General features: G+C 36.9%; 5 protein-coding genes across 7 annotated transcripts; 2 read left to right on the plus strand and 3 right to left on the minus strand.

The window, feature by feature from the left end:
• Positions 1-1,691: 1,691 nt before the first annotated feature.
• On the minus strand, positions 1,692-3,502 carry LOC137823341 (geranylgeranyl diphosphate reductase, chloroplastic). Its single transcript, XM_068628431.1, has one exon. The coding sequence runs from the start codon at positions 3,234-3,236 to the stop codon at positions 1,815-1,817; it is 1,422 nt and encodes a 473-aa protein (XP_068484532.1). The 5' UTR covers positions 3,237-3,502; the 3' UTR covers positions 1,692-1,814.
• On the minus strand, positions 3,444-5,397 carry LOC137825373 (GDSL esterase/lipase At1g71250). Its single transcript, XM_068631043.2, has 3 exons — positions 4,972-5,397; positions 3,827-4,468; positions 3,444-3,729 (listed from the first exon to the last, which is right to left on the minus strand). The coding sequence occupies exons 1-3, from the start codon at positions 5,210-5,212 to the stop codon at positions 3,497-3,499; spliced, it is 1,116 nt and encodes a 371-aa protein (XP_068487144.1). The 5' UTR covers positions 5,213-5,397; the 3' UTR covers positions 3,444-3,496.
• Positions 5,398-6,502: 1,105 nt separating this feature from the next.
• FBX2 (F-box protein 2) lies at positions 6,503-8,574 on the minus strand. Its single transcript, XM_068628430.2, has one exon. The coding sequence runs from the start codon at positions 8,344-8,346 to the stop codon at positions 6,667-6,669; it is 1,680 nt and encodes a 559-aa protein (XP_068484531.1). The 5' UTR covers positions 8,347-8,574; the 3' UTR covers positions 6,503-6,666.
• Positions 8,575-12,869: 4,295 nt separating this feature from the next.
• Positions 12,870-14,137, plus strand: LOC137824473 (hyccin). Its single transcript, XM_068630125.2, has one exon. It carries the CDS (start codon positions 12,965-12,967, stop codon positions 14,015-14,017), a length of 1,053 nt encoding a protein of 350 aa, XP_068486226.2. The 5' UTR covers positions 12,870-12,964; the 3' UTR covers positions 14,018-14,137.
• A 1,173-nt stretch (positions 14,138-15,310) lies between these two features.
• On the plus strand, positions 15,311-20,864 carry LOC137824073 (protein FAR1-RELATED SEQUENCE 3). 3 transcript variants are annotated; one of them, XM_068629517.2, is made up of 6 exons: positions 15,311-15,713; positions 16,257-18,519; positions 18,622-18,711; positions 18,967-19,116; positions 20,170-20,286; positions 20,466-20,864. In XM_068629517.2, exons 2-6 carry the CDS (start codon positions 16,297-16,299, stop codon positions 20,508-20,510), a joined length of 2,625 nt encoding a protein of 874 aa, XP_068485618.1. In that variant the 5' UTR covers positions 15,311-15,713; positions 16,257-16,296; the 3' UTR covers positions 20,511-20,864. The 3 variants fall into 3 exon arrangements, with proteins under 3 accessions (XP_068485618.1, XP_068485619.1, XP_068485621.1); XM_068629518.2 differs by having other exon boundaries at positions 15,342-15,713; positions 16,225-18,519; XM_068629520.2 differs by having other exon boundaries at positions 15,494-15,701.
• The last annotated feature ends 406 nt before the right edge of the window (positions 20,865-21,270 follow it).

Genomic DNA, 21,270 nt, shown 5'->3' on the forward strand with positions numbered 1-21,270 from the left:
ATTATGTAATACGTTCTTTTCCAATGATAATCGATTATGCATGAAACTAAAATAAAAGAAAAACGTAACATTAGGCCAAAGATGAACTACCAAACTCACTCTTCTACCTCTATGCTTACGGAAGACTCTCTTCAAGAACCCTATAGCAATACAACTCTATGTGAGAAGACTAGACCGATGTGGTGTCTATGGTGCTTGTTATTGTTACTCCATGCAAAGGTGTTGTACCGGCCCGTATCCGGGCGTTGACAAAGTCAAGGTCAAAGTCAACGTCGGGGGTCAAAGTCAATATAAGGCATCGCCTAGGTGAGGAGACGCCAAGTGCAAGCGTCGCCAAGAGGAAGCGTCGCCAAGGTAAGACGTCGCCTAGGCGAAGGCATCGTCGAGTTAAGGCATCGCCCAACTAGAGCGTCGCCAAGGTCAAATGTCACAAAGGCAAGGCAATCACAGTGTGACTCCCCGATACCCATGGGTAGGAAAGACCATGGAGGGAGCGACATCGTGGGAAGGCGTCAAACCCCGATAACCCGGGGATAGCAATAAAGAGAAGAGAAAGATGGCTTCAAGGCCATAATAATAGCGCCAGTGGAGAGCAATTTGACTCGTGAAGTGCCCATGTCGCCCCAGAGAAGCCCTTGGGATAGATACGACTCACGAGAGGGTCACGCCCATGGGTAGCCAGGTGCAGGGTACGAGAGGAAGATAGATACGCTCTCAAAGTGAGTGACTAGAGGTTTGGGGGCATGAGTTGGCACCCAAAAAGTCACCCCTTGCGCAGTTGCACTCCCAGGTAGGAGGACTCACGTGAGGAAATACCCCCAAGTGGGGTCACGGTGCTGTGAGGCCCTCCACGTGTAATAGCAGCCAAGTCAGAATAGAAACATCAGTTTGTTAGGTACAAGGTAATTAAAGCTATTTAATAGAGTTTACGTTTCGAGCGTTTAAGGTACTATTAATGCTCCAAGCGGTTTAAATGTCTTAAAGGCGCTGAACGTTTCATAATTAAAGGCACTTTAAGACGCTTTAAATGCTGGAGTAGTTTAAATAGCATCTTGAATGTTGGGAACGGGGTTCGGACTATTGAGAGAGAGAGAGTTTATTTTGACCACCTTCAGAGTGTCATTCACGGTGCTCCGACACGGAGGTGCAGAGTTTTTGGTGTTTCTTGCTAGCTGACTTGAGCGTCGGAGTGCAAACGGCCGCTAAGGCGCCCTTTTGTCCTTCTTTGCAGGAACCCACAGGTAACCAGTGGGAAGGAGTCCCTAGCTGACGGGTGAGGCTGCGCACAAAGACGTCCCAGGTCAACCGGCCGGAACAGGTGTAATGACAATATGCAACCGAATAACGTAAATAAAGTAAGGGGCATCATGGTATTTACCCTGTATGATACGGGCTTTCAACAAAATTCACTCTCACCCTAATACACACTGGCACCCTAATCCAAACACTAAGTAAATCTTGAAACGTGCCTACTTTTTTCTTTTGCGATTTTATTTTAGATTTTATAATATTTGTAACTTTATCTAATTATACGTGTTTGTTTTCAAATAAACAAGCAACAGTTATCATCTCATCGTCTTTCTTTCTCTAGTGGCTTAGTTGTATCCTAGCATCGTATGAACACTATTTCTTAGTTCTGTTCTATTGTGTTCGTTGTGATAGTGCTCTGATTAGAATTTGATGAAAACAAATTGAGAAAGTGATCATCATTGCTTAAAATTAAAATGTGGCTCTGTTAGAAGATGACAGTACAAGGAAAACAGAGATAAACAAATAATGTTTCGAACGAAACAGAACAGAAGAGAAATAAAGAATCAGAGAATGAATGTGCGCGTGCGTGTTTCCATAACTTTAGACCTAACCAAGCTTCCAATGGTATTGATGAGAAGCTTGGCATCATCCAAGGGTCTCCCAGGCGCCAACTTCTTATACAAGTAGCTCTCAAAGGTCATGCGTTGCACGTACTCGTCCCCACAAAGCTCCACCAGAGCCTCCCTGCACGCGTTACTACCGTAGAAAACCCTCTGCAAGAGATCCAAAAACCTGAAGGTGGTAGAAAACTCCGTGTCCCACGGTTTCAGGTACTCTCTCCTAAGATCACACTCGTCGATCATCCTCTCCCCACCCTCCGAAGCCTTTACGACAGCGTTTCCGCACATGCGACCCGATTTCGCCGCAAAATAAATACCCTCACCGGAACACTTCGTCACGTAACCTGCAGCGTCACCAACGAGTGCCACGCGTCCCTTCACCCGAATCGGACGCGGGTGCTCAGGAATAGGGTGCGCTTCCACTTTGATCACTTTCCCACCGTTGATCTTCGGCATCACTCTTTCTCTGATCCCGCGCTGGTACATCTTAATATCTTTCTTTGAACGCACCGTACCGGTCCCCACTGCCACGTGGTCGCACTTGGGAAAAACCCACGCGTAGAAATCTGGCGACACGTCGTCACCTACGTACATCTCCGCGAGATTTTCGTAGTGCGCCATTTTCTCGTCTGGTAATGTGATCCGTTCCTGGAACGCGATGGCGCAGGCGTAGTCACCGGCGCCGATCGACCTCGCTACGCGACTGTTGGCGCCGTCGGCGCCGATCACGACGTCGACGGCGAGCGAGCGCCGTGGGGAGCCGTTGGTTGTGTAGTGGATTGTGTAGGGCGCGGCCGGCGCTGCGGGGAGGTCGAGGCCTGTGACGAGGCCGGTCACCGCGGTAGCGCCAGCGGAGTGCGCGCGGGAGCGGAGGAACGAATCGAGGACCTCGCGGCGGAGCATGGCAATGAACTCGTGGGGTTTAAGGGTTTTTCCGAAGTCGACGGCGATGTTGGAAGGGGAGAAGATTCGCATTTGCGTCACTTGACGGTCGATGAGGTGGTGAGGGATGTTGAACTCTTCCAGCATACAGAGAGGGATGGCGCCACCGCATGGCTTCGCGACGGACGGAGGGTTGCGTTCGAAGAGGAATGTTTCAACGCCGCCGGAAGCTAGCGCCTCCGCGGCGGAGGATCCGGCGGGACCACCGCCAATAACTGCCGCCCGGAGCTTTCGGCCGGAGATGGATTTGGAAGCTGAGACGGTGAAGGATTTTAAGTAAGGTTTGGGTTTTGAGGTTGGAATGGAGAATGAAGGAAAACAAAAACTAGTTTGAATCTTGGCAGCCATGGAGAATGACGAAATGATTTGGGATTTTGAATTTTGGATCAATATCTGTGAATTAGGGTTGGTCACTTTACTCATTGTCCAGAGATATAGTATTTTATTACATACTTTAAATCGATTTCAGGGGACAAATACAAATGATGTCAGAAACAATCAGATTCCATATTGAATTCAAATAAAAAATTGTTTTCAGAATATACGAATATATTTCTTATTCTACTGAATGTGGGTTAGCTTCAGCTTTGCAAGTTGTGTGTTTAGTTTTTTATGATTTTTACTTCTCTACTGTTGTCAAAACCAGCAATATTATATATTATAAGATGAATCAATAGGAAATGCTAGACTTTCATGCTGGCCAGTTGATGAATACTAATAGGACGACAAAGATCAGCAATTGGTTGGCCAGACCAAGCTGCATCAGCTAGGATTTTGTTGACTGCTTGTGTAGGGTTAAACAAATCCCACCAAACATGAGTTGAAGCTTGATCACAGGCCATGTCCATGGAGATGCACCCAATCATGGCACCATTCAAACCAAGTCCGCAACATGCACTCTTCACGTCTTCAAAACCTGCATAAAGAACGCTTGGTACAATTGTTTTAAGATGCTAAACATTCAGCACAGGAAAATCTTCAATGCAAAGTTATCGAGGGGTGGAAAAACATACCATAAAGCCTTGGCTCGTTGATAATCTCCATCATTCCATTGTATACATCACAGAACACCATCTGAGCATCAGGAAATTCTGTATTAAGCTTGTCTATTTGTTCATCCAGCAATCTATTGTATTCGAAGATCATGTCATTGACATGTTCCACACAACCGTTTGCATTATAATCTCCGGCTGATGACGTGCTATTCAACTCCCAGGCCATGCGAGGTGTGCATCCCAAAGGCAGGATTCCCAAACATGTGATTTTCCTTGCATTAGCATTATAAAGATACCTCGCAGCATTTGCCATTTGGTTGACCAAAATGGTAGCAAAATGTTGGGCACCCCGCTGCAACGTTTGGTTGGTACTGGAAGAGTTATGGAGGAATAGCTCAATGTAATCTTCTTTGCCAAAGGAGAGAAAAAAGATGGAGGATTTTGTAAATTGGAAAGCAGTGTCCTCAGTCAGCTGCAGTTGCAATAGCTGCATAGTTTCAGAAACCTGGCGTAGTTGTTGGTTGAGAGACTGGTGGCTGTTGCTTCCTTGGTTCATGATTGTAGCTTGTGTTGACCCGAAGTTGAGACCACCAAGAACCTCCTCTAGAGATCCATTTTGACCATAAAATGGCCGGATTGATGTCAATCCAATCTTCTCAGCTGCAACAGAATGACTCCAGTGCATAAATTAGTATTGTTTGGATTATGGAGGTGAAATCTGACCAGTAAAACCTACATAACTTCTGTCTAAGAAGACATGGTTTCATTTCCCTCCAATAGGACTTGTTAGAATCACTAAAGTAAGGTTTCTTTTATCTTGTAAAAAACACGGTATTAGAATCTTACTATTCATACATTTTGACTATTCATTGGTTTTATTTCAATATGAATTTTAAATGATTTTATATCTTTATTTATATATTTGTAGATATGTGTATGTAATTTTATCATCGATACAATTCAATTGTCCATTTTTTTCTTTTTCATTTTCATCAATTCTTACGATAAAATGGAAAGTTGTGAGAGTTGTGTGAGTTTAAGCTTGGTTTCAAATTATAACTTCTTGTATGTTCTATATATGAGATCTCATCTAGTTCTGCCCAATTTTCTTGAATTACAAATGCAGTCCAGTGATGAGGAAAAAGAAAGATAAGGAAAAGTACCAAGAAGTTGAGGAAGAAGGGTGGCATCAGAGCCGTTGCATGGATACAAAGAGAGACGAGCGTGAAGCAAGGGGTAGAACAGAGTGTTGTTTCCACAGTCAACCGAGGAATCCCCTAGCACATACAATGCCGATACATGTGAGTCGTTCTTCTCATTAGGAGGGGCAATTGGTTTCTCTGTGTGCTGTCCATGAACAATGCTGAGAATGCCCATTAGAACAACAGCAATAAACCTGCTCATACTGTTTTCCCTTACTCCCCTCAAATTGATTTGACCTTCGTTGTAAATATTTGCTACTTTAACATTTTGGTGAGCAAGGGAACTTATTTTATCGGATTTTCTGGTGCAACAAGGATGGATTACACAAGAAAGTTGCAAACTACTACAGATTTATGTTTTTCTAAAAATGTTACCTATTTGATCATAGACGAAGGAAAATAACTTCATTCATAACATATTGTTGTCAATGAGAAAATTGTGTACTTTCTCCCTTTTTTTAAATGTCACGTTTTTTCGATTTCTCAACAACCTTCATCGACCAACAATTTATGCTTTCACTCCTTTTTTTATTAATATCTTCTTGAAGTCCATTGCAATTTTGTAAAAATTCAAATTAAGCTTCCAGACCCAAGGTTTCCATTAAGAATGGACAAACACACCCACTTATCATACACACTACTCTCTCTCCATAAAAAAAATGGTAAATATATAATTGCATTCTTTTTACCTTAGTAATAACTTTATTTTGAAGACCGTCGCAAACATTTTGTCATGCTTGACACGATATGACATAGCACAAGATCTAAAAATATCACACGTCAAGACACAAGACAAGGTGACTGTAGGATTTTCTTTAAAACATTTCATAAATTCATAAAAGGTGACCGTAAAACATTTCATAAATTCATAAAAGGTGACTGTAGGAGTTTCTTTGGCCATCACATTCATGGGATCTGATATTAATGGGCTTAGGGAAAAACTTGGATATGAAATCACAGAATTTGCTATCTCCTATTATATTGATATGAATGGAATTTTGATAACAAGATTTGTTATCTCTCACCAAATAACACTTCATCCAACTAACTCGTCTGACTAGGGTTTCTTTGTACACAAAAGTAAAGGAATTATGATTTATTTGACTATTGACACATCACAACCCAATTAAAGGTTAATTAATTCACCAAAGGAAACTTGGGGGTGTTATTTATGTTTTCTTTGACTATTGACAACGCAATTAAAGGGGGTTAATTCATTCATAATTTTTGTGTTACCAGTTAAAGTTATTGTATAACTTTATTTTTGAAGACGGCCGAAAACATTGTGTCTATATTAGCCTAATAAAAGGGATTCGATGGATAATGAGTATATCCATGTACAAGCTTATCGTCCAAAAACATAAATGAATGTGTATAAATCAATAGTCCATACTAGGTATCAAACGCACTTAGAATTCTAGAACAAATATCTTGGGTAAAAACAATTCTAGAAGAGAGGCTCTGTCATTCTCAGATACCATTGAGAAGTAGATTGAAGTAGTCTGATCTGATCACTAATAATATCATAATAATAGAGATAAACATAAAATTCGTCAATTTAACTGCTTGAAACTAAAATATCGTATACATGAATTTTGTAAAATAATGACAGTTGGTGAAAGTAAATAAAGCAAATCAGATGGCCAAAATCCGTCACTATGCTTTCAGCTTTCCGCTCATCCCACGTTTATTGGGCCAAATACAAGTGACAGAATTCTTCTTGGCAGCAACTGAACATTGATCATTGCTAAGCTCTGTTTGGAGCTTCCGTCGCCTCATTCTGTTCTCTAATCGTATTCCTCTTAATTTGCGGGCTCTTCGCTCAATTTCCAGAGCTTCTGTGAAATTCCAGATCCTGATAACACCTTCTTCACCTCCACACACAATTCGATCAGCTCCTATATCCACAGAGAAAAGGTTGCTCTTAAATCCATGCAACATCCTCTGTGGAGGCTCAGCTATGTCTCCACTCAAATGCTTTACCTTTGAAACTCTCTTACCAAGAGCTCGTTTGCTAGACTTCAACAGCTTTCTCACATCAATTAGAGCTAGCTTGCCATCACTTGATGCTGAAACAAGCCATGGAAATTCAAAGGCAAGGGAATACACAGCAGCCGAGTGAGGAACCCAAGTACAAACATGCCAAGCTTCACACTCATAACCATCATTTACAATCTCATACATGTGAATTGCACCATTTTCACCTCCAGTGAAAAGGAAGTCCCCTGTATGGCTCCGTGCCAAAGCATAAGTGTTACCAACATGAGCATTAGAAACAATGGTCATCAAAGCCCCACTACTAGTATCCCAAATATACACATCTGAACCTGAGGTGCTGGCCACACTTGTATCATGAGGGACAAGTGCCCAGACCCAGTCACTGTGCCTCAGCACTGCAGTACACTTCATTGAATCACGGTCCCACACTCGAACAGTAGTGTCCCATGAACCACTGTAAATCCTTGTAAGATCTAAAGCAAGGGAAGTTATAGGACCTTCGTGTCCCCAAAGTCGAACCTCAGTATTCTGATGATTCTGTGAGGCTCTGAGCTCAAACAGGTGAGGCAGTCCTTCTACAGCCCTCCAACAAAGAATAAATCCATCAGTACCGCCAGCAACCAATAGTTTTCTATCCGCTGCAACGGCTCGAATGGTGCAGCCAAGGGGTCTTGATGAAGCAATCGACAACCCATTCTCCATGTCCCACATCCTCACAACAGAGTCATACCCAGAGGTAAATATGAGCTTCGCAGAAGCCAATAGGAAAACAGTCTTAACTCCCTCAGTATGCCCATACAACACTTCCATACTATATCGTCCCATAAAAGTCTTACTCCTAAACTCCCTTTCCACGAAAATCTCCTTCCATGACTTATCATCATCCACAGCCAAGGAGGCAGTTGGAAGCCCCCACCACTGACAATAGAAATGCTTCCAAGCATGGTGCTCGGATGCAACCCTTTGGAAAATCGTTGAGACACACGAAACAATGCCCAGATCCTTGGGGTCAAGGCAACTCAAAATCTCAGATATCAACGCCGAAGGAAGGTCAGTGATGGACAAACCACAATTTAAAACCACATCACCAGGAATTGATGACTGGTTCAAACCACTTCCTGGAGCTTTGATTCCCTTCTTGGAACTAATCTTGGATGCTCCCTTAAGCTTCACGCTCTTCCCAGGTCTGCTATCTGGAAAAAGATTTTTCGTTGCCACTCCTTCGGTGAAGGATTTGGAACTAAGCTGATTAGGTTCAACTGTGTCTATGTCTGGATTTGCTACAAATTCTGCCAAATTTTGAGAAACCCCAGTCCTATTTAGGCACTCAAATGCCATAAAAAATGTGGATCCTACTCTATGAATCAAAAGGGTTGAAAGCTCAAACCCCCGCAACGACGTAACAAATACAAAATTCCCAAACCGAAGGCAAGAAAAATAGCAAATTGCAAACCCTAAAGTTAACCTAATCTGAGGAACAATCAGTGACCAAACTATGGGTAGAGGAATTGTAAAATTGAAAAAGAAATTGGGAAAAATAAGAACGATTGAAAGGAGAAAAAAAGGTTAGAGAGGAAAGAAATACCTTGAGAAGAGAAGAGAAGAGAAGAGATTGGGATAAAGAAAATGTAATTAGGATTAGCGTTTGTGTGGTTAGGTCTGCGACGACAAAGAATGAATTGAGATCCACAGGTTCGATTTGAGAAAAGGAATCTGCCAAACACACCACCCCTTCTCCCGGCCTTTCCAACACAATATTATTATAAAAATAAAACACAAGTTTAGTCAAATTTTAATTTTAAACACTAAAATAAATAGGATTCTAAATTATAAAACATATATATTACATACACTTGTAACATAATCTACATGTAAAATATAAAATATATATTACATCATTGATTATAAGAAATATTCCCATAAAGTATTTGGGCATTAAAACATAATAATATGTAAAAGATGGTTTATATATGTATATATTTAATCCTTCACATATGGTATCATGAATTAACAACTTTATTTATTGTTCTATTAAGTACTATTATAAAATATACATATATATAAGGATAACATAAATTATTTTATAATATATCAGTAGAAATAACTATAAAACCATTATTCAGACAAGGAAGTGTACATTGTTGTTTGCCATATTAACTAAATAATCAAATTTTAGCAATATTTGAGATAAATCTATATGAAGGACCAATTTACATTAATAACTATCTCAATTATTGCTCTGAAAAGTTTTCATGAAACCCAATAAATATATAGGAGGAATAGAAACACAAGGTAGTTTATTTGAAGTTTTAAAACTAATAAGGTGCAAAGAGACAAATAACCTCTTTCAAACCGAAGAAGAAAACTTCTTAAAACAATTAAATGATAAGGAAAAATCAAATAAAATATATAAAGGATGAAATAAAATACTAAAGGGTTGAAGAAATCCTATAAAAATATATTACAAAATTTTTAAAAAATAGAGGAAGAATTCAAAAAGAAGTCTGTGTAGAGGTCCCTACAACTTTTTGTCATAGAAATTCATTTACCATAGAACTACCATACCATATGTATTTCCAAGAAAACCAAATCCCTACAAAGGCAAAACCCTAGAATTTTGTAAAAGAAAATTAAATAGCTTTTTGGAGAAAAAGTTAATAAGACTATAGGAGTTGTGCAAGTTTTTGTGTCAACAATGTAAATGAAATAGAAAGAGGAGAACCTCATATGGTAATTAATTATAAAACCTTGAATAATGTTCTTAAATGGATTATGTATAATCTACCATGAGAAAGATTTAAATAATAAATTATACAATGCATTTTCTCTAAATTTGATATGAAATCAAGATATTATAAGATAAAGATAAAAGAAGAGGATAAATATAATACTCCCTTTGTGGTTCCCTTTGGCCATTATGAATAGAATGTAATGCCAATGGGATTAAGAAATGCTCCCTCTGAATTTCAAAATATAATGAATAATATATTTTCCCCATATTCAAATTTTACTGTAGTATATCTGGGCAACATTCTAAAATTTCCAGAATCCTTAGAAAAACATATAAAACACTTAAAAACTATTATAAAACAAAAGGGTCTAGTAGTATCAGCTAAAAAGATGAATATATCACTCACAAAATATAAGGTTTTTTGGACATGAGACCTTGGAATTCATAATCCTGAAGCCTCTAGATACTAGAGTCTCATGCATCTAAAATAAGATATGGAGGAATTCTAAAACAAAGGATAGAACATCAGAAAGAACACATAATTAAATACCATTGAGGAGTATGAAACGATCACAAAGTAAGTATTGTACTGTAAAAAAATGCATAACTAAATTCCAACATGAATTAATAAATAAACTATTTTATTTCGAATTAATTGTAAAGCAGCAAAACAAATTTTGGAAAAATATAAAAAAAAATAAGTATAAATATCTTTTTAACCCTACATTTAGAGTTTATATTCAATTTATTATTGTGGTTTTTAAAAAAATCTATTAAATCATAAGTTTTGTTAAAAAAAATCTAACATGTTTATTAACTCATGCATGGTATCTGAGACGTATTCCTAGTTATATTGCAAATCTTTTAGATAAATCTCTAAAAGAATTAAAAAGTATAGTATATGGCGATGTGTGCTTTTATTAAAAAATTTATTGTACAAATTTCAAATGAGAAACCGTCATTTCAGTTAATTGGGATGCCCTGAATCTGACATGTCTCTTGGGCTGAATAACATGAAGCTCAAAATTATGGTTGATCCCTTATGTTAAATTGATATAGACGATGTTAAATGATGATTACGTGGCACACTATATGGCACAATTGTGCATAGATGGATTCCAGGTATTATGTACATTTATAATTAATTATTAATTATATTTATATTTTAATTTTTTAATATTATTTCTCCTCTGCACAAACTCTAAACCCAAACCCATAAGCGAAATCACAGGTGTAGTTTCAATTTCTCACGGTCCTATCTTCTGACTTGTCAAATAATATGATGTTGATATGAAGTCCATTTATTATTGACGCTTTGGGCTTTGGAGGTGAATTTGAAGAAGAGATCAGGTCCCAGAGTGAGCGTGGATGGCGAGGCAGAGGGCGTAGTAGCGCAGAGAGTTAGGGAATTCAGGGGATTTAGGGTTTAACGGCAGGACAATGAGATTGCACTTCTTACATTTGAGGGCCATGAGATTGCAAAGACAATTTGTGTTGAGCAATGTGCAACTACACTATTGCAATTAAAAATTCCTAATCTCAATTGCCCATTTACTCATTGCAATTCAAAAAACCCTAATCCCCCAATTCAAAAATCCCTAATCCTCCAATTGAATTTTCACTAATATGTCAATTCACTCCAATTGTCACTACACAACACCTAATATCACTTCTTTCCGCCACATAAATAACACTTGACGCTGTAATGTGGAATTTAATAGAAAGAATCAATTTAGATACTTTTTAAAAAACATAAAAACAAAATTATTTAAAAAAAAACTATATTTAAGAACCAATAAGATAATTATACCTAAAAAGTATTGTGTGTAAACAGATTTTTTCAAAACATGTTTTGATTTTGAAATTTATCAAAAGGAAAGCATAATTTTATTTTAGGTTTTCTAACAAGGAAATTTTTACAAGTTGTTAAATAGAAAACTCAGAAGTTGCATTTGAATTTCTTCGGGTTGTGTAAGTTTTATCCTCCTTATCATTTTCTTAGGTTCTACCCACTTATTATGTCATTAATTATTTTTTACACACACCCATCAATCCACACACACTCGTACCTACACCCCACCCATATAATTTAAAATTTATTCATACTAGTCTTTATGCTCGTGAAGGACATAATTTTAATAAAAAAAATATTTTTACTAAATATATAAACTGATTTTTGCTAATACGATAATTTAATACAACATCATATGTTATCTTACTTAATATTTAATCTCATCATATAGTTAAAATGATAAATTTACGTATCAAGTATCTTGTATACAATTTACTAGTAAAATATAATTATTGCATGTGTATATTAAAAATAACTAAATCATATTAAAATATAAACATTACTAGTAATAATATCTATCAATTATACCACAATATCCAATTTTACTTTTAAACATTATTCACAAATTATCCAATTTTACTTTTAGATGTTGTTAACAAAGTAAGAACAAGTTAAAATATACAAAGTTGCTAACAAAGTAAGCATAAAAACCATATCACTCACAAAAATCAAAGTCAAAGCCCACAACTTAGTTTTTATCAAGCTTATATGTTCTTTCCTTCTTCTTTTCCCTTCTCTCTTATTTTCGTTTATAAAATTTTAAGTATACTTTACAAAAACGTGTTGAATAATTGAATTATACATAATATATTGATTACAATTTATATTATCCCATCGTGCATGTGCCAACTATTTACCAATAACAACAATTTTTTAATTAATTCGTATCTTTGACTTATTTTTGTATCCATGAACGTTTTTTCACAACTGTATAACGTTATTAATCTTAAGTGCACACTGTTTGTATCACGTTTTATATTCAAATTAAACAACATAATAATATTCATCCATAATAATAATAATAATAAGTAAATTATAATAATGATTCACTACCCGCGAATAACGCATAAACGGAAGAATGAAAAACTTTCCCATCTCAGATCTTAATTTTGGTACATCGTATCATATAAAAAAAAATATTTATAATTTTTTTCTTTATCTCAACTGAATAAATTATTACCATGAAGTTGATTTTGTTTCTGATTTATATATTTTATACTAATTAAAAAAAATAAAAAATGTCACTCACTTGTTTTATAGCGAAATATAAGATCCTATTTTGGCTCCAACCGTTGAGTTTTTCTATCTCTCACAGAAGAACTCATCGCTAATCACAATAACTACGTAATCCTCTCTCCATCACACCACAAACAATGTCCGGCGACGAAGCCACCACTCCCTCCGCCAAACCCAAAGCTTCCGCCACCGCAACGGACTCCCCGTTGAAAATGCAAACCGCCGTGGACTCGCTCTCCTCCATCGTCCCCTCTCTCTCCAAGCTCACCCCTGCCTCTCTCCTCACCAGCCCCGACCTCTACTCCAAAATCTCCGCCCTCCTCCGCCAGCCCAACTCCGGCGCCGGCGACAACAACCTCTGCCGTTGGCTCTACGACACGTTCCAGTCAGGCGTCGTGGACCTCCAGCTCCTTGTTCTCCGCTTCCTCCCCGTCATCGCCGGCGTCTACCTCTCACGCGTCGCCGACCGGAAACCCCAAGCCGGCTTCGAAGCCGTTATCCTGGCCCTCTACGCGTACGAAACAACCTCACGCGCCGGGAAGCCCGTGTCCATAACGATCCCCGACCTCTCACAACCCAGCGTGTACCACGAGGCCACCGCGAAAACCCCCGGCAAAGGCCCCGCCAACTCCGCCGCCACCGACCCCGAAATCGCCGTGGTCTCCCCCGCGCTGGAGCCCCACGGCACCGTGCGGTCCACGCGCCGTGCCCGCATTGTGGGCGTGGCGCTGGAACTCTTCTACGCGAAGATCGGGCACATGCCGGTGTCCTCAAAGACCGATTTTTGCGAGTTTTGCAAGGTGTGGGCAGGGCAAGACGGTGAGATGTATAAGAATTTTGAAGAGGGTGAGATGTGTAAGAAGTTGGAAGACGGCGGAGCGAAGGAAGAAGAAGAAGGGGTGGTTGAAAAGAAGAACAGGGTCGAAGGTCGAGTTCCTCTGTCTTGGGAACTGTTGCAACCTGTTATGAGGATTCTGGGACACTGTCTGTTGGGTCCCAATAACAACAAACATGTTGAGCTCTGTAACAAGGCCAATGAAGCATGCAGATCCTTGTTTTCAAGGAGCATGCATGATGTTAACCCTAAAGCTATTCTACCTATGAGAAGTCTCTTGAGACTCTCCAAAACTGTTATGCCCAACCACCCTGATCCCACTGAACTACCTTTCTCTGATGTTATTTCTCTTTGAATCCTTTCTTTTCATTCATTCTTTCTGCACTTTCTCTCTTTATCACACTCTTCCATGGAAACATATATCAACATTCATCCTATTATAAGGTTAAGTTTTAAATTTATTCTCTAAAATCATATTAAACTCATGATCATGTTCATTTCACCAAATCTTTAAAAAACACAAAGCTTATATATTAACTTACTTCAATAGTATAATTCAACACGTGAAACAATAGTGTCCTTTTTTGTTTTGATATGTTAATGTATATAAATATAAAATGAAAATTTTGTAATACGTGACAAATTTGTATATAAAGAGTTAAGAATTAAATAAGGTTTTGGTATGTTTTAGTAATTTTGATAGGGACGGTTTATAATTATATGATTTACGTGCTAATTTTGTCGTTAATGTATCTAAAAAATTACGTTCAATTTAAAGTAAAGTTATATCATCAAAGTCAAATTCACGTATTTATTAAATGTTGAGTATGAAAAATACTGAAATTATCGTGGAGGTGTCAATTTTAATATTTTTCAATTCTATAAATATTAAAAACTTGTTTAACGCATAAATTGATTATATTTAGCTGTAAAATACATAAAGAAAATAAATATAATTAAATTGAAATAAGAGAATGAGAATCTTTTGTGGCCACTATAAAAACGATTGTATTTTAAAAACGTAATAATACATGTATATTTAGATATACCTTATTTTTTTTATCTTTATTTGAATTTGAAAGGTTATTAAAAAGAATAATCAGATATATGCATATAATTTATAAAACATGCAATATGATTAACTATTTAGAAATTTAATTAATAGGAAGGTTATAATTAAAATGAACAAACTTATGTATATGCTATTAGATGACAGCATACTATTGATAAATAATTTTACTAAAGTATATTAAAAGGAATGTTTAATTGTAGTTTGGTTCTCTTTATTTTGTAAAATTCATAATTTTGTTTCTTATTTTCTCATTTTTTAACCCCATTGTGTTTAATTTTCAATTTTCAAAAAGATATGGAAAACCTTTACAATTCTGAAAGAAAATAATGAGTATTACACGTTTTTCTTTATTTTATTATGTCCTAATAATAAATTTTGACGAATAGTTGAATTGGAAATGTAATAAATTATGAATAATTAAAAATTAAAGAATCAAGATTATGTTAAAAATATTTCAGGATATAAAATTATTGAAAATTAAAAATAAACAGCTAAAAGTTTTAGAAGGAGGAAATTGTGAATTTTGAAAAATATAGAATGGAAAATTATAATTAAGCCTTGTAAAATAATACAATCATAAAAAGAACGGACGGTGGAAATGTTACGTGGAGCCAGAGCGATAGATGGATGATGGATGGTGCACAGTGCACTCAAGAAATCTCACCACAAAAGGCAGAAAAATAATCGAAGTTCCAATTTTAAATGGATTGAATGATAACCGTTAGATTTATATCAACGGTTAATATGACGTGTGCACTCATATCTAACATATGCAACACTACATCCACCCACTGTCACGCTCCTTCCTCCTCCGTCTCTGCAACCGCCCGGAGCTGCTCGACCACAAACCCTAGCACTTTTCAAAACGCACCCGTTTCGTTTTCTCGACATTCGTGCGTTTCTGCGATTCTTCAACCCCGATATGGAGCACTGAAATTATTTACGGTTCTTATTAGCGCCATACTCGGTATTTATTGCTGTAAGCTCGGACTTCTTATCTCTCGTTTAATTTTTACAATGAATTATGTAATAGTTACTATTTTTATTGATTTTTTATTTTTATTTTTGTGAATTTCACTGAAAGTTTTGCGACTTCTATTGATTACTTCATCTCTAGGTATGCATTTTGACCTATTTGTGATAACTAATTGTGATAATTAATTGAATGTTAAAATTGTGTATTGTAGTTATGATGTTTAGCTCAAACCTATTTGACATTGAACCTTTGTTCCATTTTTGGCTATACCAAATATCTGATGATGTCTGGTTTTGATTTATTAACGGACACTTTGTGATAGGACTGAGTTTTTATTCGTGTCACTTCATATGACGTTAATTTGGTAAATGAAAATTTTCTTTTAATCTGAAGAAGTTCACTTTTTTTTCTTCTCCTTTCTATGGTTCTTTTCTTTGTTTTGCAACATTCTATTAATGAGAATATTTGAGATAAAACGCTTCATTTTTTAATTTTGGATTTACTTGCTGCATAGGTAATTTAAGACAACGCCTTTCTATTTGATAGGATTAAAGCATGCAACTTTTGCTTCATACAAGTGATAAACATGGGAGAAGGAAGTGACCATCAAGCTATGGCAGATGATGGGAATGTTGAACATATTGAAGGTGGAGTTAATAATGCTGAAAACAACTCTGGTTCTCATGTTGAGGTTGGGGTTTCTGAGCCGTATGTGGGTAGGGAGTTTGATTCTGAAGATGCTGCAAAGACTTTCTACAATGAGTATGCCAGACGAGTGGGTTTCAGCTGCAAAGCTGGCTCACATGGTCGTTCCAAAGCCGATGGGGAAAATATGTACTGGGAATTTGTCTGTGGCAGGGAGGATTTGAAAAGAAAACTTGCTGAAAGTTGCACTGCAATGATTAGGATCGAGAAGAAGGGTCAAAATAAGTGGGTTGTTACACAATTTGTGAAGGAGCATAGTCATTCCATGGCAAGCCTTAGTAAGGTGCATAGTATTAGGCCGCGCAGACACTTTTCTAGTGTGGGAAGAACCATGCCTGAAACTTACCAAGGAGTGGGGCTTGTTCCAAGTGGTGTGATGTATGTATCTATGGATAAGAATTGTATTCCCACTAAGAATATCCACGGGATTAGAAATATTCCTGCAGTTGCTACTATTTCTGAAACAGCTCACCTTGTTAAAAGTCCGTCAATGATGAATTATGCTGTTAGGCCAACTATTCAAAAGAGGACATTAGGGAGGGATGCTCACAACCTGCTGGAGTACTTTAAGAAAATGCAAGCTGAGAACCCTGGTTTCTTCTATGCAATACAACTTGATGATGATAATCACATGTCTAATGTGTTTTGGGCAGATGCGAGATCAAGGACTGCTTATGGTCATTTTGGTGATGCAGTTACTATGGACACAACTTACAGAATAAATCAATATAGAGTGCCCTTTGCTCTGTTCACTGGGGTAAACCATCATAGTCAGATGATTTTGTTTGGTTGTGCACTCCTCTTGGATGATTCCGAGGCTTCTTTTGTCTGGCTCTTCAAGACATTTTTGACAGCGATGAATGACCGTTACCCTGTCTCTATCACTACTGATCAAGACAGAGCTATACAAACAGCAATTTCACAAGTTTTCCCTCAAACACGCCACTGTATAAGCAAATGGCATGTCTTGCGAGAAGGCCATGAGAAGTTGGCTTATGTATGCAACATGCATCCAAATTTTCAGATTGAACTATATAATTGTATTAATCTGACAGAAACAATTGAGGAGTTTGATTCATGTTGGAATTTTATCATGAATAAATATGAACTCACAAAAAATGATTGGCTTCAGTCATTGTACAATGCTCGTGCACAATGGGTTCCAGCATATTTTCGTGATTCATTTTTTGCAGTAATATCTCCTAATCAAGGAATTGATGGCTCTTTTTTTTATGGTTTTCTCAACCATCAGGCAACATTACCAGTGTTCTTTAGGCAGTATGAACAAGCTTTAGAGAACTGGTTTGAAAAAGAATTAGAAACAGATTATGAGACAATTTCCTCCACCCCTGTCCTGAAGACACCTTCCCCAATGGAGAAACAGGCTGCTAATCTCTATACCCGGAAAATATTTTCAAAGTTTCAAGAAGAGCTAGTCGAGACCTTTGCTTATACAGCCAACAGAATTGAAGAAGATGGAGAAAGTAGCATATTCAGGGTTGCAAAATTTGATGATGACCAAAAGGCTTATGTTGTCACGTTAAACCTTTCTGAGTTGAGAGCTGACTGTAGTTGTCAAATGTTTGAGTACTCAGGCATTCTATGTAGACATGTTCTAACTGTTTTTACTGTAACTAATGTACTTACGTTACCATCTCATTATATTTTAAAACGGTGGACAAGAAATGCAAAAAGCAGTGAACATGCTGGTGAATCGCATGTACACGATTCTTTGGCATCACGATATAGCAATCTTTGTTGGGAAGCCATCAAATATGCTGAAGAAGGGGCAATGAATGTGGAAACACATGATACTGCAATTGGTGCTCTTAGAGAAAGTGCAAAGAAGATTTCTTTCATGAAGAGAAGTGTGGCCAAAGTTTCCCCACCTAGTCATCCCGTCAGTTGGACTGCTTATGATGACAGAAAATCCCCAACTTCAACAGCAGATACAAACCCTCTTTTGTGGCCACAGCAGGATGAAACAACAAAGAGGTTTAACCTTAATGATGCTAGTACTCCTGTTCAATCAGTTGCTGATTTAAATTTACCGCGAATGACTCCAGTGTCTCTTCAGCGCGATGATGGTCCACCTGAAAACATGGTATGTGAAGGAGAACCTCTTCCCCTTTTTTTATTTGACATATTCTTGGGATTGGAATTGGACCGCAATCCAATAAATTGGTCCTTGTGTTCTATTCTGTAGGTGGTCTATCCCTGTCTGAAATCATTGACATGGGTAATGGAAAACAAGAACTCAACACCAGGGAATAGAGTGGCTGTTATCAATCTTAAGGTGTGCTGATAATTATATGAATGATGAAAACCTGGTAGTAATACTCATGATTTAGTTTAAATTTGGTTTAGATACCTGTGCTTTTGCATGAGAATTTTCTGAGACACAGATAACCTTTAATCCCTTTATGAGTATATGAATGTCTTATGTAACATCTGATCGTGTGAGGTTATCCTGCTTTTATCCTCTTGCATCAATTTAACAAATAACGAGAATGTGAGGATCCTAAGTCCTTTAAGCTTATTTCAAATGCAGTTGCAAGATTATAGCAAGAATCCATCAACAGAATCGGAAGTTAAGTTTAATCTGTCAAAAGTTACTTTGGAACCGTTGTTTAACCATATGGTCAACATCAGAGATCAGCTTTCTGCGCCAACTAGGAAGTTTGCTGTATTAAATCTAAAGGTCTGTGATTTTGTTCCATTAGACTTATTTTTCTCAAATAGGCCCTGTCCTTATGCTTTGTTGCTTTAGTATTAGTACTAGAAAAGCAGGGATTGATGCTGCTTTGTATTGTCATATTAAATTTCCTTAAAGCACTTCTCTTCTTACTGAGTGGCTGTAAATGGGGGTGGTAGGATATTTATTTTGATTTATATTTATAAGGTTAGGTTTTATTTAAGGAGCACATACTATTAATTAGGTTTCTAAGGAAGAAAATTTTAATTATTTCAATTGGCAAGATACATAAAGGGAACAGAGCTAGACTGTTGTTTTTCAGAGGCTGGTGGTATAGGTAAATGACATTTATTATTAGGGAAAATGGTTAGGTATGAGCATATTCATATTGGCTATTAAAGAAAGTAGGCATCACGCAGTTGAAAATATAGCTGCTTTATAAAAATGACATGATGCTGTTGAGGTAGATAACTTGTAATATAATGTTACGACAATATACTTGATTTTGACTAAAATCTTATAATTGATCTTACCAAATTCAGTTTAAAATATGAAGAACATACATATGGATAAATACTTAGCTTCTTCCTTCGTATCTCGAGACTGAACAGGAATTGATATTCTATCTTGGAGATCATATTTGATGCAAAGAGCATATATGCAGAGTAATGATTGTGTTAAATGGAAGTTTCTAGCATTTTTCGTCGATTAGGGTGAAAACATTGTGAAAATGATGAAACATCTATACATTGATAGGTCATGTCTATATAAAAGAGTGTGTATTTGTTTTTATTTTCTTTATTTTTCCCCTCACTGGCTTGTCTCACCCCCTTCCGATTAAAAAGAGAAGAGAGATAAAGAGAACAAAAGCAAAAGATAATTATTGTCATCAATTGTATTATTCTTACTTCATGGGGCTTTTGTGGGGTTGATGCATCTTTCTTGCTTGTTTAAGATGTTATCGTATAGAAATCCCACTTTCTAAAAATGTTCCTTTGAGTTTTGGTCTATGTATTTCGACAAACTTTTAGATTGTTGAAATTCTTTTAACTGTTTCAGCTTCCAGTTGCCGATACAAATACTGGTGCGTGTGAAGTCAAGTTTCAGGTGTCCAAGGATACATTAGTTGCTGTACTACGGTCAATGGACTACATACGTGAGCAACTCTCTGTTCCTGTAAGTTGTTTATTGTTACCTAAACAAGTGCCACCAGATGTATCAATGTGTTTTTAATAGTGTGGTATCAACCATCCAACTTTAGTTTTCAATCAGGAAACTAAGGCTCTATTTTTTATTAGCACACTAGGGTGCTTTTTTGTGTACGTAATGTTAATCTGTAGGGTAAATTTTGGCAGGGCGATGCGCAAACAGAAGCTATATCAAAAAGACCTCGGAAGTGAAGCAGCGAAATTTTTGTTTTATACGCATAGGTTCGTGACTATTAATCTTGATGGCCACATGGTGAACACTGAATACACAAATGGCTTTTAGAAAAGTAGTGTAGTAAAGTCTCTCTCCTTTTTTGTGCGTGTTAATTTTGTTGTCTAGGATATTTATTTGTACATGTAGCATATCACAGGCAACAGAGTTACTTTAAAGGAACCGTTTGGAAGATCCTTACCTCTTCACTGGGGTGAAGTGGAGGAGCATTCTCAAACGAATAACGAGTAGAAATGGATTTAGGAATTTGGAAATGGAAAAAAAAAGGCAAACAAATGCAGGAGTGGAAATTATATATTAGTTTGGTGACGAAATTACCTTATGAATCCTATTTTTTACACAAAAAGTAATGATAATTATAGGAGTTTTTTAGTTTGTCATATAAACTTTGGACGTAATATTTGGCTGTGAATACTTATTTGATTTCAAATTTTCATTTGTAAGAAATTAGTTAATTTTTATAATACATGTGTTAAAATTCAAGTCATACTTAATATGATTTTTTGTTGGATGATACCGTGAAATTTTAGTCAAAATAGTCATTGACGTAAGTCCTGTTTGACTGAATATCAACAATTTCTTATATTTTATATTTTTCGATGGAAAAACACATTTTGATGCAGTTCATTATTTTTTCTTAAAGATTACAATTTTGAATGTGAAACAGGAAAACAGGAATAGCGGTTTCACTAATAAAATTCTGTTCCTAAAAAAGATTTA

Source organism: Phaseolus vulgaris, chromosome 8 (genome assembly GCF_051622355.1).
Source record: "Phaseolus vulgaris cultivar YP4 chromosome 8, ASM5162235v1, whole genome shotgun sequence".
NCBI lineage: Eukaryota > Viridiplantae > Streptophyta > Magnoliopsida > Fabales > Fabaceae > Phaseolus > Phaseolus vulgaris.